Here is a 27537-nt window from a genome sequence, read left to right on the forward strand (position 1 = left end):
CAACGAAGAGTAGCCCCCACTCGCCGCAATTAGAGAAAGCCTGTGCACAGCAACAGACCCAATGCAGCCAAAAATAATAAATTTATAGATTAAAAAAAAAAAAGGAAGTGCACATGCTCAGGCCCAAGCCTGGACCCTGGATCCTCACCTGGAGACTGTTGCGCTCAAGAGCATCTGCTCAACCACATTCTCTGTGGCGTCTCCTTCACATGGGTCTGGGCTCCCTCACACGCCACCACCTCCAAGAAGTCCTCCCTGACCACGCTGGCTACAATGGCCCCCTTCTCTCAGAAACCACACTAAACACCCTGTCTTATTTCCCATACAGCTTTCACAATCAAAAATCATGTTTTCTGTTTCCTTGCTTACGGTCTGTCTCCATAAGTCTCTAGAATGTAAGTTCAAAGCAGCAGGGATCTGGGCTGTCTTGTCCACCACTATCTCTCTGGCACCCAGCACGCTGCCCGCACATAGTAAGTGCTCAGCGAACATGGATTGAAAGAATGAATGAGTGAGCAAGTGAGTAAACCGCCATCTCTCCTGAGGAATTCTCCCTGCTAAGGAGCCCATATTCTTTATACTCCATCTGATGGCTGCCCTCCAGGGATCCCATGATGGCAGGGGCAGGGCGCAGCTCAGACACGCCCAGTATGTGTCCAGGCGTCAGGCACACTCTGAGTGCTTTACATATGCTCCCTGGCTAGTTTGCACAATAACCAAGCACAGTCAGAATAACAATTTTCACCTTACAAATGATGAGACTGACAAGTAAGTAAGTTGACCAAGTCACGTGCATGGCTAGGTGGCAGAGCCCACATGCGGACCTAGGTCTGTCTGACTGACAGGCTGAGTTCTTTGCACTAAACCAGGCAATCTTCCAGCAATCAGACCCCCAGTGACACCCCTGGGCATGAATGACCCTGGACATGGTGACAGTAGACAATGAGGAGGTACTCTGCCCCGAAGAGCCAGAGGCACTGGACAGGGCACCCCAGGTGAGAGGGGCCACTTAACGCAATGACATCAAGATGAGGGGTGCCTAGAGCTTTGGAAATGGGAGGAGAGGTCACCAACCAAAGGGTCTGACAGCAGCCCTCCCCCCCCCACCACAAACATCTACTCAGCTACAAGGAGGGAGGGTTGGCTCAGCCCAAGAGTGCCCCGCGGCCACATGGGGACCTCCTGACCAGTCTTTCTGCGCTCACTACTGCCCCCTACAGTTGGTCTTCCCCACAGCAGCCAGAGCCATCCTGCTAAACTTCCCCTGGACCTCGTTGTTCCCCTGCTTAAAAATGCCTACTGAGTCCCCGACCAGTTGGAATAAAATCCAAACTCTTCCACAAGAGCTGCAAGGACCCTCTTTCCCTCTCAGCCTCATCCCTCGGCTGCAGGCTCCACCGTGCTATGCTTTCCTCAGCAACTTAAACGGGACGAGCCCGGAAAGCTCCCTCTGCCTGGAAGGCTGCACTCAGCTCTCTCCAGGGCTGGCTCCACTCCTCTGCGAGGCTTAGGTTACACCTCCACCTTCTCGGAAAGGCCTTAACTGACCATCACCCCATCTGCCACCTCCATCACTTTCTGTCTCAGCCCCTATTGGTGTGTGTAATGGCCCTGAGCACAATTTCCAGCTCTTTTTCTGGCTTGTCTCTTTTTTCCTCCGTGTGTGTGTGTGTGTGTGTGTGTGTGCACGCGTGCGTGCGCGAGTACACGTGTATATGTGCGTGCATGCGTGTGCACATGTGAGTGTTTCATTGTGCATGTGTGCCCAGAGGCTCCCCTACAACGCCCATGTTCCATGAAGGCTGAAACCTTCCACACCATCTCCTTCTGTACCCTCCAACCCCCTCACATGGCACTGGACACACAGCAGACCATCAACACCCTTGTGTGGCATGAACAAAAGTCTCTTCCTGGAGCCTCATTTTCCGGATTTGTCAAACCGGAATGATGGCCACCAAGAGCAGTCACCACCCCCAACCCCCGGCCAGCACAGAGCAAGCACTGGAGAAATATGGTCAACTGGGGAGGGGAAACAGGAGGAACCAATCCAAGGGTACGAAGCTTTGTTTTTACAAGATGAGTAAATCCTAGAGATCATCTGTACAGCCTATAGCTAACAATTCTGTATGACGTGCTTAAAGACTGGCTAAGAGGATAGATCTTATGTTAAGCGTTCTTATCACACACACAAAAAATAACAATAATAAGGAAGAGGGCAGGAGGGAACTTTTCAGAGGATGGGTTTGCTTATGGCGTAGACTGTGGTGATGGAGTTCACAGGGGTATGATTACCTCCAAACCCATCAAGTTGTATGCTTGAAATATGGATACCTCTTTGTATGTCAATCACACCGCAATAAAGGGGCTTTAAAAATGCTATTGCCACCAGAGAAAGGTGATGTCTGCGTGTAGGTCACAGCAAGAGGAGCCGGAATGAGCGGGCAAGTGCGGAGGCTCTTTGAGAAGATGAAGACATTCGCAAATGTCAGAAATTATTATGTGAACAGCTGGCTCCAACAGAGGCTCCGGTGCCTGCCCCACCCCCTCAAGCAGTGGAGGCGTTGGACAGGGAGCTCACTCCCTAAACAGGCCAGAGGCGACCCCGGCGTCAGGCCCTCTGCCCCACTGAGCCCTGGAGACAGAGTCGCATGAAACCTGGTTCCCGCCACCGAGGAGGAGAGGCCAGCAAGGAAAGGACAACGATGGCACAGGATGGGCATCACCGAAACAGAACGACTATGCGCGCCGCACTTCACAGTTTACGAAGCTCTGTCCCGCACGTCATCCCACAGCCACCAGGGGAAGTCGGAGTTCCCATCCCCGTCTACACTGGGGAAACGGAGGTCAGGGAGTCAAAGACAGGGTCCAGGAGCCAAGGAACTAACCTCTGGGGCACCCTGCACAGCGCCCGCGGCCCTGCCGTGACAGCCGAGACAGCCCGCCTGCCCTGGGGGACACCACCTCTCCTTGGCAGGAGCTCACATCACAGCCACTGCGCTGCCTCTTGGACAAGGCTCCGGGCAGTGAACAAAGATGATCGAGATTGGAGAGTCTGGCCCTGCTCTCAAGGAGCTTACAGTCACGCAGACCCTTGCCTCCCCAGGGGCAGGAGCCCGAGAGAGCAGTCAAGCCCACCTGCTCGCCTGGAGCTCAGCGGGTGGACGTAAGCCCCCATGCCCACCCGTCACCACGTCGCCCCGAGCTCATCCCTCTCCTCCCGCCACGCACCCACAGCCCATCAAGTCCTGGCAATTTATCACTATGCATCCCTTTAATGATCTGACCTTCTCGTTTCAGATGGTGCCTTCCCTGCCTGCGACTGGGAACGTTAAAAGAAACTGGAGTTGTTGTTCCCCATCTGCCACTGCCATTGTTCCCGTCACAAAACCGGAGCGGCTGAGACCAAATTAGAAGGCTGTTACCACTGGAAATTGAAAGCCCGCTTGGGATAAGTGACATTAAGAACAGGCACCAAGGGCAAAGCTGCGATTTCCAACTGACGTTAAGGGGGGGCTTATTTAGCATCCAGCTCTGTTTGCCAGCGCCCACCGAACTTGAGAGCCGTCCAGGGGGCAGTGGGAGCAGCTCCAGGGCCGGAGCCCATGTTCCCGCTCGCTCTTCCCACCCCCTGAGCCCTCGGGACCACCCGCTGGCCGCAGGAAGCCGACTCTGCCAGAAGGGCCCTGGGGGATACAGAGCCGGACACTTAACCTCTCCTAGCCTGTGGCCTCTTCTGGAAAATGGGGGAAATAGTCCCAACCATTTGGAGTTGCTGTGAGCACTGGAAAGACTATATTTAATACCAGACACTCAAAAAATAGTACCCATTATGATCGCTGTGCTCATGGTTAAAAAGCTGCCTATTACTATGCCTGAGGTCAGACCACCCACCGCCACTGGGCTGAGCCCACCGCCTGCACTGGCCCTGCCCTGCTTCTCCAGCCCCACCTGCCTCCCAAACTCCTCCTGAGTCCCAGCACCATGCCCTTCCTGTCACTGCTGCCCCAGCGGACAGTTTGGACTGCCCTTCTCTTCCTTCTTAAATCCAAGGCCCGTCTCACACCTCCCAGCACCGCGGAGATGCTACTGGCCGTGGCCACAGACATCAGGGCTGCTGGGACGTCAGCATGCATCTTATCCTGCAGAGAGAGACGCTGGGGTCCAGGGAGGCCAGGCAGTGGCCATGATCACCCAGCTGGGGTAAAACCCAAGTCGGGCTCCTGGGCCAGTACCCTCAGTCCCCCTCCTGGAGGGCAGACCTACCACTTCCGGCCAAGGGCTTGGGCAGGTCCCTGGCTCTGGGACAGTTGAGGGCTAATGGAGACGAGAGATGAGGGTTAGAACACGCTCGGCACGCAGCCTGGGCCACGCTCAGGACTCTGTAACCGGATCCGTCATAAGGTGGTGCGTCGGTATTACTGTGAGGAATGAAGGCTGGAAAACTAACCAAGTCACAGGCAGTGGGGAGAGCCCGCCAGGCCATGCCCAGCGAGGACCTGTCCCTGGGAGCGTGGGATTAGCCTGGGGCCTGCCCAGCCCAGGTCCTCCAGGGGTGGGAACCAGGAGGGCCATGGGGGGAAGAGGCTGCAGGGGTCCCTGGGCCAGGGATGCAGCACTTAGGGCTGTAAGGGTTGGGGGAGACACAGGAAGGGAGAGCTGGAAGCCCCAATCTCCCCTTTCCCCACCCCCCACCCCTGGGGCCTCCTATCTGCGTCTCTTTTCTGGAGCCTTAATGAACAGAGACTAATTGGCAGAGAGAGGGGGAGGGCATCCTGGCACATGACTAAATGTCATGTGACCCCAGGCCTGTCACTTCCCCACTGTGAGATGCAGACACCCCTTTCCTAGGAGCTTCTCCGGTGTGCCAGGCGCCTTCCAGGCACCATCTCCCCTTATGCTCACATGATACCCTACGAATATCCCCATTTTCTGATGGGGAATCCAAGGCATGCAGAGGTGAAATCGTTTGCCCAAGATCACGGAGCTGGCAGGCGGCAGAACCGGGAACTGAACCCACGCTGTCTGGCTCCTTTCACGCGGTGCTAAGATCCCGAAATGCAACAGGGAAAAGGCCCGTGGAACTCTAGGCCAAGTTACTGAGGAAGCCTGCCTTTCTCAGGCCGCACAGCACAGCAGTGGCCACACAGGGATGTAAACTGGGTCCCCAGATTCCCCAGGACCCCTGCCCTTCCAAGGGACAGAACTGCCCCCCCCCATCTCGGATCCCAGGCACCCCCCAACTCCAGCCCACTCTTTCCCAATCTTTAGTGGATTATGATCTCGGCACGCTGGAGTCAGGGAGAGAGAAAGATGCAGAAAAAAAAAAAAATTAAAGGAATAACATCCTTTGTGAATAAATGTTTTTAACGGTTCTATTTCTAACGGGCTTGTATTATTTTCCTCCGCACCAGGCACTGCAGATAAAAAAACTGGCAAAATAAAAGAAACAAATTATTCAAGCCCCAGGGGAACCCAGGCATTCAAATAAGATTTCAAATGACTCTCTTTCCATTAAAGCTTTTGCTGCAGTGAAGCCATGTGGAGATAAGGCAGCCGAGCGTCTTCACAGGCCGCCAAGAACGGAGATGCTCACATCAGTCGGCTCCTCTCCCACCAACGCCAAGGCCCACTCTGCAAAGCATATGGGCTTCAAACGGGAGATGCACCTGCCTTTAGCAGGTGTACAAACAGGGCTCAGGAGCTTGCCCTAGACGCACTGCTCCACGGGAAGGGGAGAGAGCGGAGCGGGTGGCCCAAGGCCCAGCAGGCAGGCCACCGTAACCTTTCCTCGGCTGGAATCTCCGAAGCCCTCTGCCAGGGCTGAGGCAGCCTCTGCCTGAAACCCTTCCTCCACCCTCCACAGGCCTCCTGGTCGCCCAGAAACACCCAGCGGAGGCCTGTGCGATGTCAGCGCCAGATCCAAGAAGGGGCTGGCTGAGCAGAAGTCTCTGATGCCGGCTCCTCCAAAGCCACAACCTCTTCCCCGTTTCCCTCCCCAGTCTCCACATGCCTCTCTCCGAGTAGCAGCCAGAATGATCCACTTAAATAGAAATCAGTTCACGCCGTTGTCCGGTTCTCTCAGCTCTGCAACCCACAGCCCCCACGCGTCAAGAAAGAGTTCCATGCACCTCACCCTGGCTTTCTGGAAAACCTGCTCCCTACTTCCACCTGTCTCCCGCCACACCCCACCATTCACCAACTCTGGCTACCTCAGGACCTTTGCACTTGCTGTTCCAAAGCCTGGATCGCTTTATCCAGACCTCTGCACAGCTTCAGATGTCACCTCCTCAGAGGCCCTCCCTGACAGCAGTCCCGGCCCCCAGGCTCGGTGCCAGTCACACACCCGGCTCTACCCCCTCACAGCACCGACCTCTCCCTGTTGATTTGTTCCTCATGTAAATCTCTGCCTGCCCCTCATAAACTGTAAGTTCCTTGAGAACAGCAACCTTTCTGTTTTTGTCATTGCTCTTTTCCCCATACCTAAAATTACTGGAGAGACTCAATAAATAGTTTTTTAATTGATGAAAGCCATTGACGAAGGTCCTGACTCCTTTCCAGAAATGTTTTAAAATCTATCGGAAATATATATTTATCTAGATGAAGATCACGCCAGAAATTTTAAAAAAATAAAAAATAAAACAAAACCCCAGAAATCACTGCTATTGACTGGAATCGGCAAATGGGAATTCTAGTAGGTCACAGCAAATAATGGTCCTGATTGGCAAGAAACTAGGCCTTTTGTCAATTCAAAAAAAGCACAAAGTAATTATAATTTAATGAATGTGGTTTGGCAGACAGAAGCTCACCAACTTGAGGAAGCAGAATGGACAGGGATTGAGAGTGGGCTCTGGGGGCCGACTGCCCAGGTTCTGAACCTCTCCCTGCTGTGTGACCTCAGGCAAGCCACTGCACCTCTCTGGGCCTCAGAATCCTCAGCTGTACAAAGAGATTCACAACAGACTTACCTCTTAGAGTTATTGTGAACGTGAAATGAAAGAGATGTGTGTAAAATGCTTAGAAAAATGCTTGCCGCACAGGAAGCACTCTATAAATAGAAATACCTATTATTTATCTGTACTATTATTAGGGGGTGCATAGGAGAAAAGAATTATAAAGAGGCCTTTGCTTGAGAATCAGTTTAGTCTAACCTGCATCATTCTTTATGTAACAGTTTTATTGAGATATAATTCAGCTACCATAAAACCCACCCCTTTAAAGAGTACATCTCACTGGTTTCTAGTATATTCGCAGACTTGGGCAACCATCACCACTATCTAATTTGAGAACATTTTCATCACTCTCACCAAAAAAAAAACTGTAGTGGTGACTCTCCATTCCCTCCTCCTCCCAGGACCCTGGCAACCACTAATTTACTTTCTGTTAACTCCCACCATTTTACAGATGGGGAAACTGAGGCTCAGAGAGGGGAAGTGACGTGTCCAAGGTCACGAAGCAGAGCCTCTGGCCCCAGTTGTTTCTCCGATGCACCATCTCCCTCCACTCAGAAGCCTCCCTGCCCCCCAAGACTGGACAACGCCCTCTGACTCACATATACACTCCCCGGACCTCCCCTCTCCGCACTCCTGACCCCGGGGCTTTACTCACGGAGTCCGATCTTGGCCAAGTGCAACCTGTTGACCCAGGAGATCTTGCTCAGGGGGTTGGGGGTGATGAAGACCACCATGAAGCTGATGGGGCGGCCGGACCTGCGGTGAGAGGGCAGGAGCATGAGTGCTGGAACGGGGCCTGGCTCACCCGGGAGGTACCCAGCTCTTCCCCCCAACCACCAGCCCTGGAGATAGAGCAAGGTCTGTGCAGAGCATCAAAGCATGGCCAGAGAGGCCAGTGGCCTGGCAAAGCCTCAGTCCCCTGGGGGAGGACTCCCTCCACCCACCACAGCCCCGGGGAGGGGGCAGGCAACTCCCCCGAGCTACCAGGCCGCGGCCTCCAGCCCGGCCCAGGCACCCCAGCGTGGGTGCCTAGCAAGGCCATGGGGGGTCTGGCCCTCCGCAGGCTGCGACTCGAGAGGCCCTCCAGGGCCCCACCTGGTCAGGGTTCCTCAGGCCTCGTCAGACACCTGCACACGCCTGACCCTGGAGCCTCTGACTCGGGCCTGTTCCCAGCACCTGGCACAGGGCACTTGCTTGGTAAATGTCTCCTGAACGGACACATGAATGAATGAAAAAATGAATGAATGGGGGTATGTACAGGCTTGGGGTGGCCAGAGGTCACTGCTGTCACCACACTGTCATCTCACCTTAGAGCAGCGGGAGCCCCTTCATTGTTCTCCGGGGCCCATTTCCCCCCTGTGAGCCATCCCAGCCCCCGGGAGGTGGGCAGGAGGGTGAGGAAGGGGCGCAGAGAAGGGGAGAGAGCCGCTCAGCAGGGCACCCAGAAGGTTCCAGGCTGCTGACCCTCAGACTCCAGCCCTGACCCTTGCATCCTGGCTCCCGGACCTGCCTCAGACCACAGCGCCCCAGTCTCCCCTTCCCTGCAGCCACTGTGCTTGTAACACTGTCCCCGCCCAGCCGAGAGGTCAAAACCTGGGCTCTGAGTCCCTCACTGCGCCAGCCTCCTCGGCTTCGGAGTCAGAATCCTCAGAACCCAGCTCTGCCACCTACTTCTGAGCCTCGCCTTCCCCATCTGTAGAGTGGGGATCAGACGGATCGCTTCCCCCATCTCTGCATCAATTCCACAAACATCAGCTGCGGGTCAACTGAGCACGAGCTCCCGTGGGAGCATTTGGGGGGAGGCTGGGTCTATGAGAGGAGACCCAGGGCCTGGTCCCAGGGGACTGCACAGTCTACTAACCGACGGCAGGGTGTCCGAGTAGCCTAACAGAGGACAGCCTCACCCCAGGTACAAACAGGTCGTTTGTTCATTCATTCATTCATTCATTCATTCATCTGACCACGAGCACCTGCTCTGTGTCAAATGCTTTGCCAGGCACGGCCCACGATGCGTGTACGCCCACGCCCACCCCCGCAGTGCTGGCAAGCAGGCTGGTCCCGACGCCCCTCTCCAAGGCCCCTCTTCCTCTCACTTGTCGGGTTTCCCGGGAAGCAGGAGCCTGAGGCGGCACTTGTTGGCCGAGTGGATCTCCTCCTCCTTCACCCGCATAAGCCTCTGCAGGGCCAGGCACCAGTCTTGAGCCACGGTCATGTTCAGGTTCTAGGGTCAAGGAGGCCAAGGAGGTCACCATATAGCCCTCTGGCTCCCCGAAAGCCACCCCAGATCCCACAGCAGTCAGGGCCCCAAGGGGAGAGGAGCCGGGGGTCAGTGCTGGAGCTCAACCTGGGCGGCTCACTCGGTCACAAGCGGTGGGGGGATGCCGACTCCCCGGACTCCAGGCCTTGGTTCAGACCTCCCCCCTCCACGGCACCCCTCCTTGGAGAGGGACACACCCTCCCAGCCAGCTTCCCCTCCAGCCTGGGACGAGGCTCGGGAAGGAGCTGCAGGACAGACCAGACACTGAGCAGAGAACCAAAAAAAAAAAAAAAAAAAAATGCCCATAGCCGGGCCCTGCTCAACTCGAACCAGAGCTTCAACCCGAACCGGAGGCCGCCCACCAGACTTCCAGATAGTGACAGGATCTTCAGCCAGTACTGCTGCTAGTGGGAGCCCAGAGGCCAGGGCACATCGGGGGACCGGGCGGGAGAGGAGCCCACCCACACGTTCCTGCCGAGGCCAGTGCTGGGTACCTGGTAGGTGCCGTGCAGCGTGCTGACAAGGAGCGTGATCTGCTCCACCACAGCCAGGTCCTTCTGCAGGTCCTGCAGCTCCTGGAAGAGGCGCGGGGGCCCGAGGTACACCTTATCTGGGCAGAGAGAGACCCTACTCAGCCTCAGGGGTGGGGAAGGCACCACCAAGGGCCCAAGCAGGTACTCACTGCAAAAAAGAAGAGCTGTCGCCCTGGAGATATGGCACTACAGATACAGAAGGAAATGTTACCAGGCTCTTGTCTACTAGGGAGGACAAATCCAATCACGGGTAAAGTCTAGCGCCTAGGATCTGGGCCACTCTCAGTCTATACAAAGGGTCACAGGAGACCAGAAGACTGAGAACCAACTGTGCTCATGAGAGGCGAGGAGGCTTCACAGGCCCAGGACAGCGATGGGCACTGCCAAAAAAGGAAAACCGCAGGTGCAAAGGCACTGTGGTATAAGGAAGCCCAGGAACAGTAAGTTGTTCAAAGATGTACTAAGAACCTACTATATGGCAGGTTCTAGTCTACATGTTGGAGAGACAGCTGCAAATGAGACAGACAGGGTCCCTGTTCTTGTGGAGCTTATGACCTGGTCAGAGTCAGGGAGGAGTCAATTAACAACTGCAGATGGTGGGAGGTACTGGGGAGAAAGATATCGGGGTGATAGGACAGAGATGGGATGGGGGCTGAGGGTGCCCAGATCTCTGATGATGATACAAATGCAGTGTCGGGGACGTGGAAGGAGGGCAGCAAGAGACAGAGCAGAAGGGCCCAGCAGGACTGGATGGGGAGGTCCCTGAATGCCAGGCTAGGGAATTTGGGCTGTGTTCTCTACGCCATGGTTACTCAAGCTGAGATCTTACAGAATCCCAGGGAGGGGCGGAGGCATTTAATTTGGATTTTCATCGAGATGATTATCTAAAAATCAGATGCACATCCTCAGTCACCTGGATACAATGACTTTAAAGCCACATCCTGCTGCACGGTATCAGGGCTTCTGTGGACTTTGGTACCACGTGATGGTCACCAGGCAATGAACACAGAGCAAGGTGGGCGTGGGCGGTAAGAGATACGCTCACACCAAACGAAGGGCAAATAAGGGCTCTGCAGCGCCCCAAACGGGGTGAGCTGGTGGGAAATGGAGATCGCCGTGAGGCACTTTGGGGTACAGGTGCAGAGAACTCAAAAGAACCTGCCCCATAAGAGGACCACATCTATGCTGAGAGCAATTTGGTGCCAGCAAAACAACATCATCCATCACATTAAATTAATGCTGTTAATTTGAATTTTATTGTTTTGTAGCATCATTTTTATTCTATTTGTGATTCTGTTTTGGTTTTATGGTTGTTCAAGGGATATAAGCATAAGGAGTTTATTACACCTAGTCTTATACTTGCACATATTTGAATAACAATATAATAAAAAATCTTTCAAGGCCAACTGGGGTTCAGCAAGGATTTCTTTTTTCCTCTGTGAAGGGGGTCTGGCATCCTAGTACTCTACTTTGAGAAATGTGGCCACAGATAAGACAGTGGCTGAAGGAGAACTCCCAGAGCAAGAGCCCGAATGGTGGGGGGAGAGTGGAGCGGAGCCAGGGCTGAAGGCACCTCTGAGGGGGGCAGATGGGCCAGGAGCCCCTCCCAGGGGGCTTCTGTGAACAGAGAGCCAGGAACACAAGACGGCCTCCCATGCCTCCCAGGCCTGGGGAGGGGGACACAGCAGCTGAAGTGGGCGCAGACTTCCGAGGACAAGAGTGTGCGCTGAGTCCCTCCCTCAGAGCCACCTCCCAGGTCAGGGATGGACAGAGCGGGCCAGTGGGGAGGGGTGACAGCCAAGCGCCTTCCTGCTGGCCATGCAGTTACGTCCTTCGTTCATTCAACAAATGTCTACTAACACCCACCACACACCAGGCTCCGGAGGGCTAGTCACACCAAGGGGAAAGACGAGATGGCAACCAGACCATCGCCATAAAGGGGAAAACACACCTGGGCCTTGAGAGCACAGGATGGGGACCTGGCGAGTCCAAAGGAATCAGGAAGGCTTCTCTGAGGAAGTGTCACCTGAGCTAAGATGAGTAGGGGCAGATAGACAAAAACAGGATGGCAGGAGAACACTCTGGAAAAGGGCAGAGGCCGGGAGAAGGCCCTGGGGCAGGAGGGGGCTCAACCCCCCAGGAACAGAGAGGTCAGGGCAGCGAAGCCCAGGGAGTGAAGGGGTGGGGTGGGCTGAGGTGGGGAGGCAGGTGGGCCCCCAGGGCGGGCGTGTGGGCCTGGGCGAGAACCTGGGGCGTCACCCCGAGAGCAGTGGGAAGCCACCGGCAGATTTCAGGTGAAGGGTGACACACAGCTCTGATGTGCATTTTGAAGAGTCGGCCTGGGGAGGGTGGAGGACGGGACAGGACAGCAAGGGGCAAAGGGGAGGGAAGGGCAGCACCAGGAAGTTCCTGCCGCAGCACCACGGAGATGGAGAGATCGGGGCGCACGGGGGAGCCTGCCACCCGAGCTCTCATTGTACTTGTTGCCCAACAGTCTGAGGGGACAGTCAGCATGGGGGAAAGATAGTCAGCATCCAGGCAGAGCCAGGCAGCCCTGAGCCTGGGCCCTGAGGGCTTCAGGCACAGGGTGAGTGTCACCGGGGCCCCTCACTGTATAGACGGGCGAACTGAGGTCCCACATGGAGGCAAGCAATGGCCAGGCAGGCACTGGAGGTCACCCTTTCTGATCCAAGGTCACTGCGTGTGCATGCATGCGTGTGCACGTGTGTGCATGTGTGTGTGTGCATGCTTGCCAGGGTGTACAGGACTGGGGTGGGCAGGGGCTGTAAGTGTGACTGCGTGAAGCATGCATTTGCACACTCAGGTAGGGATGAGGGTGTGTGTTTGTGTACAGTCATGTACAGCAGGAAAAGCCTCTGGGCCAAGTGCCCGTGGGCCTGGGGGCCGAGCCCGGGCAGGTGCTCCCAGGGCAGTGTCGGGGCAGGTACTCACTCTGGGCCTGGCCCACAGCCGAGGCCTTCTTGGCGCCGGCGTGCTGGATGAGTACGTTGTCCTTGTCATAGGAGCTGCCCTCCTGGCCCACCTCCACCACCTGCACCTGGGGCAGCGCCGTGTTCCACTTCACCACGTACCTGGGCCCCAGGGGCACCAGGCTGCTGATCTCCAGCTGGCCCCTGCCAGGAAGAGAGGACACGGCCCTGGAGAGCCCGCAGCACCCAGCCCCAGGGCCAGCCAGAGCCGCTCCTCAGCGGGTCAGCTCAGCCAGGCACCTCACAGCCCAAGCACAAGCCCTCAGGCCAAAACCAAGCCAGGCGGAGCGGGGAACGGAGGAGGGGGCAGAAGCATCAGGGCGTCCAGGCCCCAGCCCCAGATGCAGAATCACACGCCCACCCCAAGCCTTGGCGCCCCTACCTGTGGTTGGCAGGCCTGAGGAAAAAGACAAGAAGGGTCGTTATCATTACGGAGTGGTTTCTGCAGCTGCTGAGACACCCCTGGGGGTCGGCCACTGGGCTGGGCCAGGTGTGGGCAGAGGGGACCACACGGAGGGCCTTCTCCCTAGACTGGGCACTGGCCTTCCATCACCTATTCCCACAGTGGCCCCGCTAGGAAGCCTGTGTTATTCCAGAAAAGGAGACTGAGGCTCAGACAGGTCACGTGACTCACCCCAAGTCACCCAAGATGACCCCCCAAAAGTAGGCCACTAACACCCTCATCACACTTTCACACCATGCTAGGCTCCAAGCAACAGGAGGGCAGAGAGGGTGGAGGTCAGATCCCTGGCACCCGCACGGAGCCCAGGATATAAACGTGACTTAAAAATTATAGTGCTTGGGGCTTCCCTGGTGGCGCAGTGGTTGAGAATCTGCCTGCCAATGCAGGGGACACGGGTTCGAGCCCTGGTCCGGGAAGATCCCACAGGCCGCGGAGCAACTAGGCCCGTGAGCCACAGTTACTGAGCCTGCGCGTCTGGAGCCTGTGCTCCGCAACAAGAGAGGCTGCGATAGTGAGAGGCCCGCGCACCGCGATGAAGAGTGACCCCCGCACCGCGATGAAGAGTGACCCCCGCTTGCCGCAACTAGAGAAAGCCCTCGCACAGGAACGAAGACCCAACACAGCCCAAAAAATAAATAAATAAATAAATAAATAAATAAATAAATTATAGTGCTTGAATGAGGAAGTGAGTGAATGAATGAATGAGTCAGCCATCAGCACCGCTGCACTGATCTGAGACAGAGGCTTCCTTGCCCAAGGCCCCTACCAGGGCCGGATCCTGTCCAGACCTGTGAACTGGCACCAAGTAAGAGTTCAATAAACATTTGATGGATTAATAGACCAAAGGATGAGGGTGGAGGCTGAGTGTGCGAGTCCCCAGATGGCCCTGCTTGCGCCCCGCCTTCCAGGACACGTGATCCACAACCACAGATAATCCCCAAATCTGCTCCGTGCCACACACAGGAAGGCACAGCCGACTCTGGGTGCAAAATCTAAATCAGGCTCCTCGGGCGCCCCCCGCCCCACACGTGCTCCAGCCAGGCGGTGGGAGAGCCAGGCTGGGGTTAGCGCCAACTACGGGTGACTGTTTTCCCTCGTGGGTCTGGGCTGTTGCTGCCATCCTGCTGTTTCCGTGGTTCTTGAAACTGCTGCCAAATATTGAGAACCGAGATTCTCCTCCACTCGAGTGGATACGAGTATGGCTGGAAAGGTCCCAGCTGGCCTTCATTTGGTAAAGGGTCACAATCCCTGATGCCCACAGGACCAAGCAGTGGATGCGAGTGACCCGGGCCAGGTGGGAGCCCCAGTAAAGAGTTCACGCAACCCAGCTGCAGGCCCATGTGGCCCCAGGCAGTGTGGGCCCAGAACGTGAGATCTTCACATTTCTAAGAGAAGCCAGATGTCTCAATCTTTGTGTGAATTCCCCGTAGGAGCCAAACATAAGATTCCCAGAGGCCTAGTGCAATCCACGGGCCATGAGTGTGCAGACTCTGGTCTAAAGAATCACCCTCTCCCCACTGCAGGGCTCCAACTCCAATCCTGACTCCAGGGAGCAGCCTGGCAGCCTGGCACTGGGCGTTTCTACAACCTCTGACCCAGAACCGGGAAACCAGGCTCCTGCAGGGAGTTGGGGGAAAGGCAAAGACTCATGTTGAGAAACACTCAGATCTGGCCGGAGGAAAATCTATTTGACTTAAAGCAGCAGGGATTTGGGATCTGGGCTGGGAACAGGGAAGAATCTCTTGAATTTCAAAGTGGTCAAGACTCAGCAGACTGTTCAGTTCCGACGGCACAGTTCCAGAACAGTCCACCCTATGCAACAGACAGCTGTTTACCCTCAGTGACCTCTGCAGGTGCTTCCTAGCTCTGGGGACCAGGGACAGAGCAGGCACAAAGGGATAGAAGAGGAAGTCAGGACGTTGGAGGCCTCCGATGAGCTCATGTAGGACCCCAGCTATGACGGACTGGGACACGACAGGAGGGGTCCCCAGGGAGGGGCAACAGCCAGGCCTGCTTACTTGAAGTTGATGTTGGCGCAGACCAGCATGTCGTTGAGCAGGAAGACCCTGCGCTCCTTGGATTTGATCAGCTGCCCGCGGTCACCGTACACGGTCTCCGTCAGCGTCTCACACAGGAGCAGCTGACGCTGGCCTGAGGTCAAAAGCTGGGGGGGAGGGGACAGAGCAAGGTCAACACCAACATCGTACACAGGCTGCTCCAGGGACATCACTGTGCCAAAGACCCAGGATTCTCCCTCCACGTACAAAGGGGACCACAGCTGGGAGAGGTAGAGGATGAGGCAGGGCCACGCCCTCCATCCCCGGGGCACAAGAGGCACTGACCACCCACCGGCCCCAGCAGCCAGCACCCCTGCTCAGGTGAGCCAGCCACTGCCAGCCTGTACCTATGTCGCTGCCAGCGGCACAGCTCCAGAGCCACAGACCCGTGCTCTGACCTTGGTTCCCGGAGCGCCCGCTGTGAAGCCCTCTGGCAGGTGCCATGTCACCTCTCCACACCTCAGCTTTCTCAGCTGTCAAGTGGGCGATACCTCTACTGCTCACATCACCAAGGCAACGTGGGACCAGACCTGGCTACATGATCCGCAGAGCCCAGCAGAGGAGGAAAATGCGGTGCTCGCTCAGAATTATTAAGAATTTCAAGATGGCGATGGCAGAGCCTTAAGCCAAACGTGGGACCCTTCTGAGTGCCCGCCCTGCGTGACGGCACAGGCCACACACCCAAGGAGCCGGCCCTGCGACGGGACGCCCCGCAGATGGCGGCCACTGTCCCCACTGCTGCCACTGTGCGTGTGGCCTCAAGCAGGGAGACTCCTGGCCTGAAAGTAGGTCCCATTCCTCACCCTGACCTACTGAACAGCCTCAGCTACTGGCCTCGTGGAAGGCCTCGTGCTGGGGCTGGGACAGATCTGCTGGTTGACAAGGCAACCCTCTGACAAGGCTGAAGGCCTTCAAGCCTCCAGCATCCGAACAGGCATTTGCCCATCTCGGGCTGGATTCCAAGAATGCTGCCAGCACCGGACCACCATCAGACCCAGAGACCCGCTGGGAGAACATCTCTTTACTAACTAAGGATTTTGCTGAGGAGGAAGAGGAGTATTCGGCAAAATTCCTTCCCAAAGCCCATGATTCTGATAACAACAGCTAGCGCCCCCTCCTCCCCATCGTCACAAGGGAAAGGGCGGATCATCCCAAAACCTCTTGTGGAGAGAACGCCCTTCTGTTCTGTGAAGAACGGTGTCTCTCCAGGCGACACGAAAGCCCGAGTGACACCACGTGCCACTAAATAGTCCACCTCTCATTTAATCGCCTCGAGAACGCTGAGGCCACCACATTCCTGGACAAGGAGACGGAGATTCCAGAGGTAAAGTGACTTGCTGAGACCCAGTGCCGGTTGAGCGGCAGGACGGAACCAGGCCACACACGCTGTTCCCAGCACCGGGAAGCCAGCCACACGCCCTCTGGCTCCTGACTCGGGGTAAGGGGAGTCAGGGAAAGCCCGCTGTTCCCAACACACACAAAAAGTCTCAGGGTGCCCCAGGGATACCCCCATGACTGCTCAGACTGGGCTCCCCCAGCCCACAGCTTCCACCAGCAAGCTGACTGCCGGCTCGTGTAGACACAGCTGTGACCCGAAGACAGCAGGCCCCTCAGAAGACGGCCAAGGGTGCCGTGACCCTTTTCCTCAGGGGAGAGGAAAGTCCCCTGGCTTCCGACAACCATCCTCCTGCCACTTAAGCAGATCAAAAAAAAGAAAGACAAAAGAAAACTCGGATATTGCACAAACAGCCCCCGACAGTCAGGTCCTGAGCAGGCACATTTTGAAACAGCCGACACGGTTCCACTTCGGGCACACCCAGTTTCATTTCCACTTCTCTCTGGGTGATGGGTGGCAAGAGGGAAATCACTGCACTGGCCTCAGAACTGGCCGAGACTGCCCCAGGGGGGTCCTGGCAGGGGAAGGCGTGGTGTGCGGCCACCATCACTCTCTCCACGACACCATCCCACTCGCATCCGACACACCCACTTGACAGGTGGGGAAACTGAGGCTTGGGGCTGTCAGTTCCTCACCCAACACCCAACAGGTCCCCCTGACCTCCAGCCAGTGACCACTGCTCCTCACAGCCCAGGTCCCCCCCAGCAGCCAGAGCAGAAGGGAACAGAGAGCTCTTCCCAGAGCAAGTGCTAAGGAGGAGGGTTTCCTTCTTCCGAGTGATCTCACAAGTGTGTGAGCCAAAGCGAGAGAAACCCTCTTGGTTACAGGAAAGGAGCTAAAGACAGAAGAAGACACTTCCCAAGTGCAAAGACCATCAAACACTAGCACAGTGGCCATGGCTGGGCTAAGGTCTTTTTCCCGAGAGACATTTCAAAATAGAAGGCTTGGGACTTCCCTGGTGGTCCAGTGGCTAAGAATCCGTGCTCCCAACACAGGGGGCCCGGGTTCGATCCCCGGTCGGGGAGCTGGATCCCACATGCCGCAACTAAGAGTCTGCATGCCTCAACTAAAGATCCCGCATGCCGCAACTAAGACCCGGCGCAGCCAAATAAATAAATAATTTTTTTTTTTTAAATAGAAGGCTGTGTGGGACTGGCTGGGGAAGTCCTGCCTGGAGGCGGGGAGGGGGGATGACCCCCACCCCTCAGGCCCACCCTGAGCAATCCTGGATGGGGATACACCCCGGGGAGGGAGCTCCATCCCCTGCCTCATCTTTTCTTCCCAGCTCTATACTCCTGGAACAGGCAAAGCAAACCCAAGTGCCTGCAGGGCCGAAAGTAACCTCAGTGGAAAGACCTGGATGTGGACTGAGGGGGCAAGGGCAGCTGCTACTCAGGTGACTGGTGCCACATAGGAAGGTGGGCCAGAGTGCCAGCTCTTCCAACCCTTAAGAAGATACATGAGTCTAAATGTTGTGGGACATTTCTCCATTTCTAAATGTTGGCAATTAATTCCATTTTCCTAAAAATACTGTGTGGGCCTAAATACACATGTGCAGCCTGAATTTGGCCTGAGGTGGGACAGTCTTAAGATGCAGGACCCTGAAGCTTAGAATTGCAAGGGACCCTGCAAGTTAACTTGTCCGGGCCTTGTTTTGCAGGCCTGTGGTGAAAATCAAACATGACAACGCAGGTTAAAGAGTATCATATACTGTACAGTGCGGGGCCACGTGGGAAGCGCTGTGGTGCTCCTGATGACACTCCCCAAACATTAGAACGCTCCACCCCGTGTGGCTGAAATCTCATCGGCCTTAGTCACTGGCCTTAGTTCTGCTTTGGGGGCCACAGAGCCAGGAGGCTCCCAGTTTTCCCCCAGAATACCTGAACACCTCCCTGTGACCCCACAGGATGCCCCTTCCCCAAAGAACAACACTTGCCTTCGCCAAGTGCCCTGGGGTGGGGGTCACCTCACCCTGAACCATCGGGGCCAACCCCACACTCTGGTGGGTGAAAGAAGGCGGGGCCCAGGACCTCCCAGATGTGGGTGCAGCTGCAAGCGGCTGATGTCACAAGCCGCTAGGGAAACAGGACTAAAGTTCACCAACAGGGACCCCCCTGGTGGCGCAGTGGTTAAGAATCCGCCTGCCAATGCAGGGGACATGGGTTCGAGCCCTGCTCCGGGAAGATCCCACATGCCGCGGAGCAACTAAGCCCGTGCGCCACAACTACTGAGCCTGAGCTCTAGAGCCCATGAGCCACAACTACTGAACCCACGTGCCACAACTACTGAAGCGCACGCGCCTAGAGCCCGTGCTCTGCAACAAGAGAAGCCACCTCAATGAGAAGCCCGCGCGCCGCAATGAAGAGTAGCCCCCATTCGCCACAACTAGAGAAAGCCCGCGCACAGCAACGAAGACCCAACGCAGCCAAATAAATAAACAAATAAAATTTTAAAAATAAAAAATAAATAAATGAAGTTCACCAACAGGTGACTCTGGGAGGTGACTAATTTTTTTGTACCAACTTTGTGTTTTAAAAACAGAGTTCCCTAATAGACTCATTTGAAAGTTTTTCAAGATTTTTTTTTTTTTGCTAGAATGTTCCTAAGTTGCAATCCCAAAACATGTCATGGATTTTTCTTTTTGCTTCTTAAAAAATAACACTAATAATGACAACTGCCACCTTGTATTAAGGGCTCTGGGTCTGCCAGTTTGCCAACTCTCTCATTTGCCTCGCAGAAGCCCTGAGGGTCAGGCGCCATCGAGCTCTTCTCATTTCAGAGGAAGCAACTGAGGTTCAGAGAGGTTGGGTGATTCCCCTGAGGCCACACAGTAAGCACCAGTGGCAAAATCTGGATTCAAACCCAGACTCTGACTCCACGGCCCACTAGTTTAAGCACAATACTAGGCTATCGTTTCTGGCATCTTTACTGGCAATTACACTGCTGAATAAAATCAGCTTTTATCCTAAAATCACATGAGTAGTAACGAATGTGGAGGTCTAGTCAAGATTAATCCTTAAGGTAAGGTCTGCGGGCTCAGAGAGAAGCGAGGAATTGCCTCCCTCAGAGAACACTGCCACCTGGTGGGTGCCACAGGGCAGGAGGCAGAGCGACAGGCGACGCCGGCTGCAGGGCAGGTACGCACGCACCTTGTTGAGGCTGCTGCGGTCACTGACGCTCTTGGTCAGCTGCTGGATCTCGGCCACCTGGTCGGCCAGCCGCTTCTGCTCGTTGAGCTTCTCGGCCAGCGTCTCCAGCTCCGTGAGCGCCAGCTGCAGCGAGAGCCTGTCCGGGTGGCCCCTGGGGGTGTTCTTCAGCATGTCCTGCCGGGGCCCAGAGGGAGCCATGACTGAGACCCCCACCCCATCAGACCCTCCCCTGGCTGGGGTCACAGCCTCCGCCTCCGCACTCAGGCCTGAGAAGGGCCCAGCTTGTAGCCAGGACAGGCGGGGCCTGACATAGAGCAAGGCCTCAAGAAACAGCTAGTGAATGAAAAACTAAAATAAAATAGCTGTGTGGACCAATCCCTGATTCACTGATCAACTGTACACTGAGATGAGACCCACTCCTGCTGCTGGTCGCTCTGAGGACAGAGAGGAAACCCTGCTGGGACCCTTGGGCTGACAGCCAGCCTTCCCCCCAGGGGGACTCACCCCCTGACTGAGGACCCCCAGCAACCAGGGGAGGTGCCTCAAGCTCTCGGGGCCCAGCGTGGAGGCTAACGTTCCCTCGGGAAGCCTGAAGTGACAAGATCAGAGCATCCACGGGGCATCTCCTCACTGCCAGGGGCCCCACAGGCGCTCGGATTCCACGTGCCTTCCCACAACCTGGGCTAATGTCACCACCGGTCACCAGGTTCCCACCAGGGGAGGGGAAAGTAAGCTCGACGGGCTCCACCCTAGGAGCGGGGAAAGAGGGGGCCGGGGGGCTGAGACCCTGCCCACCGTGCACAGATGCGTGGGTTGTGGGTGACGGATGAGAAGCCAGGCCTCCTGCCCCAACCCCATGAGGCTCGCACCATCCCACGCCGCACCCTGCAGGTTGGTGGCCGCCAGAATCCCCCGCGGTACCTGAAGCAGGAGGATGAACTGCGGGAACCTCTGGATGGGCTTCACCATCAGCCCATAGAGCGTGACGCGGTCGGGGCTACACACCTGCCGCCGCTGTTGGAGATGAGGGGGAATAATTCACTGAGCCTCCGCAGCAAGGGCCCAGCACCCGGGGTACAGATGCGGCCCATCCCGGGCTCCCCTCCCCGGGCCCAGGACCCTGCTCGGCCTTGGGCCCAAGAAAAGCCCAGGAGGTCCCTGGTTCCACAGTCAGGGGTCCCTGCCACCACGGGGCTCCCCTGTACAGCCCCTCACCCTGGAAAGCCTAGAGCATCACGTTAAAGTCTCTGGACTAAAAGTATAAGTAGGCCATTTCAGCAATTTATCCAAGAAGTCAGGCTACCGAAAGCAGCCGAGACAACCATTCCCTCCACCTAAGCTAAAGCGGACGGGCCCGGGCCGGGGTGAGGCTCGGGCATGGGGGCGGTTCTTACTGTCCTATCTCTTGCTTCTGTTTCCACCTCTCCATCCACACACCTGTCACCTTGACCCGGGCCCTCAGCCCCTGCGACCCAGGCTGCCGCCACAGCTTCCCCACCGGCCTCTGCCTCCATCTGCCTCCACCCAAAACTTCAGTGGCCCCCACTGCCTGAAATACGACATCCTAGCCCCTGGGTCAGGAGGTCCAGATCCGCCCAGACTGAACTCCGCTGCTCTGGGCCTCTCTCCCAGGCACCCAGTGCTCCCAGGATCCAACCAGACTTGCCTCTGACCTTTGCCCCATCACCCTTGCACCTGGAACACCCTCTCCTCCATCTCCCCCTGTTTCAACCCCACTGACCCCCCAGGACCCATGTCAGATGGCACCCCATTGAGAAAGCCCCCTGACCCTCTGGGATCCAGGCTGTAGGCTCCTCGGCTGAGGCCGGGGGTGGCGGTGGGGGTGGGGGTGGGGGCCCTAGCCCACCTGCGCCCTCTGCTGGGTGGCACGCTCCCTGCGGCGGGGTCTCTCTGACTCACCTAACCGTGCGCCTAGGAAATGAGGATGGGGGACCTGGTCCCACGGCTACTTGAGGCCTATAGTCCTTTAAACTCTATTCTCCCACGTGATCCCCAAAGCACAGCTTTAAGAAAAGGGATCCTTTAAGAAAAGGGATCATCCCGGCCACAACCTGAGCCACACCAAGCCCAGCCACCATCAGCAGATGTCACAGGCCTACCCTTCCACCTGTCAAAACTCCAGGATCCCAAGTGGCTTACAGAAACTTTAACTCTTTTTCACCCTTCTCTTGGGGGAGTGGGGAAAGGAGAGGCAAATTTTCTTCTCGTGTGACTGGGGATGCCCCAAAGGAAAGAAGAGAGGTGTCTGGGCCAAAGAAATGATGCTGCAGCGATCCCTCCCTCCTGAGAAACCTCCCCGCCCCACCCCCCGATGGCCGGGGCTCCATTGAGAGGGGCCCCAGACCACCCTCGGGCCCACCTTGAGGAACTCGAGGAAGGCGGGCTTGGTGAGACAGGCCTTCTTGATGATGGACATGGCATTGGTAAAGTTGTTCACGTAGTCGCTGTACACGTCTAGCACCACGGACTTGGAGAACTGAAACAGGCGTGGGCGCGGCCCGGGAGGGTCACATCCATGCGAGGGGGAGGGCGACCAGCACTCCCACCCTCACCGCCGGCCACAGTCCTCCTCTGCCTGGAGGGTCTCAGCTAGCCTTGAGGTGAGGAAACCTGTCACCCGGTGAGGGGAGGGGACAGGGCTCAGAGAGGCGAAGAAACACCAAGGTCACAGGGAGGAAGAGGTGGTGCTAAGGAGAGCCCGGGGAGGTCCCTCGTCCCCCAGCACGGCAGCCTGGCCCACAGGCGAAGGGGGGCATGGCGGCCCTTTGCTACACCCCCCAGCCCCCCACCCTCAAGGATGGTGCTCCTGACCTGAGCCCCATGGACACACCGACCAGGGTGCTGGGTTTTTTGTCTTTTAGCAGAACCCAATTGCCTAAAACATATCGAAGCAGGTTCCACCGACCTGACCATCTCTCACCCCGTGAATCTCTCTGGGGCCCACAGACTTCAGTGTCAAAAACCATGAGTCCAGCACACCCCCTTCTTCCACAGATGGGGACCTGAGCCCCAAGAGGGTCCTGGAGCTGCCCACGTTTGCACAGCTGAGCTGGGACCAGGCCAGGTCTCCGGGAGCACGACCCAGTGGCCTGGCCCCGACACCCTGCAGCATCCTCTGGGGCCAAGGCCATGCTCTGTGTGAGCATTGCACAGTGGCCCCTCTGCGAGCGCTCGGCAGGGGGGGCTTGAGATCGGCCAGGTGGTTGCCCACAGTGGCCAGTCTCCTGGAGGTGCTGCCACCTGGGCGGAGCCAGAACAGTGAGTGGGCGCCACGCCGGCGGACATCTCCGAGGACACGCTGCAGGGTGTCACGCCCGCCCCCGCGTAGGCCAGGCCGACTCAGGCCCTGCCACCCTCTGACCCCGCCGGCTTGGACGAGGCGACCAGGTGGAGGCAAGAGGCTGGCCCAGAGAACATCCAGATCAGGGCCGTGGTTGGCACAGCAGACTCTCTGGGGAGAGTCTGGGGACACCTACCGAAGCCACGAAGAGGTCCCCAATCTTCTCGGTGGAGTCCCACTCGGCCACGCGGGAGGACAGGGCGATCTGGAACATGGAGTGGCAGTGCAAGATCTCCTTCACGCGGAAGAACACCACCTGGCACTTGCGGACGCTCAGCGCCTTGGGCTCCATCTCCATCAGGGGGTTGCGGTAATCCTGGCGGGGTGGGGCAGGCGGGGTGAGCTCCCCGAGGCCAGGCCATAGCCCCTGCCCCCACTGCCCTCATGGCCACCTGGACCGGGCCAATCAGAACTCGGCAGACCTTCCTGCAGGGGGAGCACTCACCCCTCACTCTTCACCTGTCCTTCTGGAAGGATCTCCATGAACGTGACACTCCTGACCCTTTTGCCCATCCATAACCCACCCCCGTGACTTATGTGTTAAGCTGGGTTTTGGGGCAGACCCCTGCCTGCAAGGAGCTCCACGGAGGCAGTCCCCAGGGGCCGGCCCAGATCGGTTTTGCCCACGAGAGAGCCAGTCTGTCTAACCGAGCAGTGGCAGTGATGTCACAGCAAGACCTAGAGCCACACTCTCCAACCAGCTTTGTCAGAAACACGGGATATTTTTGCCTCCACCTGCCTGAGGTCTGGGCTCCTCCACTGTGGATCCAAACTCAGGAGGGGAAATGAGGTTGTCACTAGCATCCTCCCACCCCTACAATCCCCCTCCCTGTTGTCCTCACCGAGAGCCCACAACATCCCAGAAGGTTCACCTTTTCAGGAATGCAGACTACAGACCAGGCCAGCACACCTTAGTCATGCAAGCATCTACTTAGCAATTCCTGTGCATCCGGATCACAGGGGAGAGGGCGCACCCAGGGAGCTCCAAGATGACGGGGAGACACCAGCCCCTGCCCCAGGGGTTCCCAGAGTGGCAAGGAAGGCACAAGAAGCACCACATGCCCTCAAGTCCATAGGATAGAGCTCATTTTATTGAACCCCGACATGGTTTCAGAAAATGCAGTCATCCTGTGAACACCAAGGCATCTGGAATTCTTGGTGTCCCCCATTTGGAGGTCCTGCTGCTTCCATAAAAGCCCTGGCCTTTGGCTCCTTCCCCTTAAAAATGCCCACAGTCCCCAAACACTCCTTGTAAAATGTCCCTCTGGGGTCTCCCCTGCCCTCTCCCCAGAGCCCCCGGAGTCCTACCTGGAGTACCCGTTTCAGAGACTCCACATAGCTGCCTTCGCTCTGCACGATGGAGCCCAGGATGTGCCTCCGGACCACCTGCTCGGGCGGAAAGCACAGTCAGCACCTGTGCCAACCATGGCACAGAGCGAGCATCGGCTGTGTGCGGAGCCCCGGGTGATGGGAAGAGGAGTCATGACGCCCAGTGGAGCTGACGGCCGTGGTACAGAGGGAACTCGCCTTTCCCAGAGCCACTCCTGGACCACTGGGGCCTGGCAGGCCAGCACTCCCTTCCAGAGCCCCTGCCCACCCCAGACAAATGCCCGTGCTCCCCAGACTGCAGCATGGGGGCAGGGGACGCTGGGACTCGAGTCCCCTGCCTGGTCTCTGCTCCCACACATCCAGGGATGGGAAACCACCACTCTCCTCCATGGGGACAGGCGGCCTCCTCCATCTTTGGACAACTCTAGCAGAAAATTCTTTCTTGGATGAAATTGAAATCTCAGCTCCCGACACTTACAGATCCAATCCTTAACCAATCCCTCTCCCATCCCCACCAAGTGGGCTCTACTTCAAGCTAAACATCCCAGCCCCTTATCCTTCCCCTCTTGCCCTCCCTATCTCTCCTCAGCCCAAATTAGTGCATCTCTCAGGTGCAGACCGACCAGCACCCAGTCAAGAAGCCCTCACCTGGACACAGCAGCATGCGGGCTGGGAGGGGGGTTGGTGGGGGGACTTTGCTGCACACTGGAATCACGTGGCTCCCACCCCAGGCATTCTGAATGAATTGCTATGGGGTGCAACCTCGGTAACAGTGTTTTTTAAAGCTTCCCAGGTGATTCTATCGTGCAGCAAAGCTGGGACAGAGCTCATGAAAGGTATCGCACATGAGAGGTGTCCGAGGGGGGAGCCTATCCACCTTGGCCCAGAGCTGGGAGGGTGACTGATCCCCACTGTGCCCCCAAAGCCATCCTGAGAACGTTGGTCCAGGCGCCCACCACCATCTCCCCTGCTCCCCTCTGCTTCCTCCCTCCTCCCTCTGGCACACCCTTTGCATCTCCTCCCACAACCCTGCCTGCGCCCAGGCCTGACCATGGCCCCCCAGGCCTGACCATGGCCCCCGGCGGTGTGACGAGCCAGGCCACTGTCCTTCAAGCTGCCCCACGGTGGGATGCCTTGTCAACGATCCCCAGTTTCCCAGGTGTTCCCAGAGCAGCGTTCTCAACCTCAGCACGCTGATGTTTGGGGCCGCACTGTAGGATGTGTAGCAGCGTCCCCGGCCCCTACCCACCAGATTCCAGTAGCACCCCCCCCTGCCCCCCCACAAGCTGTGACAACCAGAAGCATCACCAGACATTGCCAAATGTCCCCTGGGGGACAAAATAAACTCGGTTGAGAGCCACTGGCCTAGAGTAACTAACACTGCTGATCCAAGAAACGCAAAAGGCTCCCGAGGAGACAGACCCGGCCGACATCAAAAAGGGGAACCCCGGATTATGAGCTGGCAGCCCGGGGTCCTGGCTGGCTCTGGGCTCTGATGGCTCTGACAGTGACTCACTGCAGAGGGGAGGGAGCAGGGGGGGGGGGGTCACCACCTCAGTGTTGCCAGGGGCCAGGCAGGAGAAAGAAGGAAGGAAGGAGGCGGATGGACTCCCAAGACGAGAGGTGTGGCCGTATCTCCAATTTTCGAAAGGGGCCCATCGTCAGGATTTCCTGCCAACTCCAAGCCGGCCAATCCCCTCATTGCATTTGCTGCCCCGACATGTCTTGCTCAGAGTCCTCACGACCAGAGGGAGGCAGGGGTCTCTCCCGCTGCCTCGTGGCTAAGAAAACCCCAGCGGGGAAAAACTCAAACCGGACTCTGCCGAGGAAGGTCCCAGAGCACAACCACCCCGATCTCAATGTGACACTTCTGGAGAAGGAAGACATCGCCCGAAGAGCCCCGCTCCTGGGAAGCCTGCGGTGACCCTGGGGTCTGAACTGATGACAGGTGGGTGGACGGGCACCTCCAGGGTCCCCCCCGAACTGGATTAGCTCGATGCTTCCCAGAAAGGGACTGCGGACCCTTTGTTCAAACACCTTCGTTTGACCCCGTTACACAGGAGCTGCTCTGGCTGCCGCAGGGCTGGGAAGCAAGAGCTCCACGTGCAGCCCCACCGCCACCCAGGGTGATGGCATGGAACCTGCGGGGTCCAATTTGGAAAGTCTGTGCAGCAGGTCGAGAAGAGACCCCAGGAGGTCCCCCACCCAGCTGGGGCTCTGTCAAGAGCCCCCTGATCATCACCTCCCCTTCCAGACCCAGACCTGCATGGTCCCAGGTAGCAGGCTGGGGTCCCCACCATCCCTCCCCCTGAAGACACCCCACTCCTCCCACAAACCTGCTGCGGGCTCAGGCCCTCTGGCATGGGGCCCAGCTCCGGGGCTGGGGGCTTGATGTCCGTAACGCTGACCTCCAGGAGCCCCATGTCCTCCTCCTCCGAGTCACCTGGAAAGTGAGATGGGCTGGTGACACATGCAAGGCAAGGATGACACACTTGCTCAAACTCCAGGAGCTGGAAACCACCCTCCCCCCACAGACCGGGGTCCTGGGATGAGCAGCTCCTGGGGCCACAGAGGATTACAGCCTACTCACCGCCCTTCTGGCTATACTCTGCTAGAACAGTCCACCCAGAAATAGAAGTGAGGGAGGGATGGAGCGAGGGAGTATAAAGCAACATGCAGCAGGGGCTCGGCTCTCAGAATCCACTCTGCCAGGAGTCTCTGTCCCCACTCAGACCCGCCCGCTTCTGGGCTGGCAAAGGCCAGGCCGCCCATGTCCCCATCACTACGCACTAAAAATAGTTTTCTTCTGGATGCCAAAAAGGGGGAAGAAAGTAAGCCCCGAGAAGAACAAGGCTGTTTGGCTCTGTGTTTTCATCTTTCAAAAAAAGAGACCCAACAGGGAAAAAGTCCAGCTGATGTCCAACAGGGGAACGCAGACATGAGTGGGGGCAGACCTCAGAGGACTGATCGAGACAGACAGAGGCTGGGGCGGAGAGAAAGAACGGAGGTCAGGCAGAGTGCAGTAACCCGGCCTTGCAGGGCTCCCGCCCCA

General features: G+C 57.2%; 1 protein-coding gene across 15 annotated transcripts in view; it reads right to left on the reverse strand.

The window, feature by feature from the left end:
• Positions 1 to 27537, reverse strand: part of ARHGEF10L (Rho guanine nucleotide exchange factor 10 like) — a 175491-nt gene that overhangs the window by 61127 nt on the left and 86827 nt on the right. For 14 of the 15 annotated variants that reach the window (XM_082402678.1, XM_082402683.1, XM_082402680.1 and 11 more), the window contains 11 exons: positions 26822 to 26928; positions 24465 to 24542; positions 23293 to 23472; positions 22176 to 22292; positions 20717 to 20809; positions 19796 to 19969; positions 15212 to 15357; positions 12693 to 12874; positions 9702 to 9817; positions 9044 to 9171; positions 7606 to 7706 (listed from right to left, as the gene is read on the reverse strand). In XM_082402678.1, the coding sequence (XP_082258804.1) occupies positions 7606 to 7706; positions 9044 to 9171; positions 9702 to 9817; positions 12693 to 12874; positions 15212 to 15357; positions 19796 to 19969; positions 20717 to 20809; positions 22176 to 22292; positions 23293 to 23472; positions 24465 to 24542; positions 26822 to 26928 (1422 nt within the window). The remainder of the gene's footprint in view (positions 1 to 7605; positions 7707 to 9043; positions 9172 to 9701; positions 9818 to 12692; positions 12875 to 15211; positions 15358 to 19795; positions 19970 to 20716; positions 20810 to 22175; positions 22293 to 23292; positions 23473 to 24464; positions 24543 to 26821; positions 26929 to 27537) is intronic. The other variant, XM_082402677.1, reaches the window with a different exon arrangement.

The sequence above is a fragment of the Balaenoptera borealis genome (assembly GCF_965194805.1).
Source record: "Balaenoptera borealis genome assembly, chromosome: 1".
In the NCBI taxonomy this organism is placed as follows: Eukaryota; Metazoa; Chordata; class Mammalia; order Artiodactyla; family Balaenopteridae; genus Balaenoptera; species Balaenoptera borealis.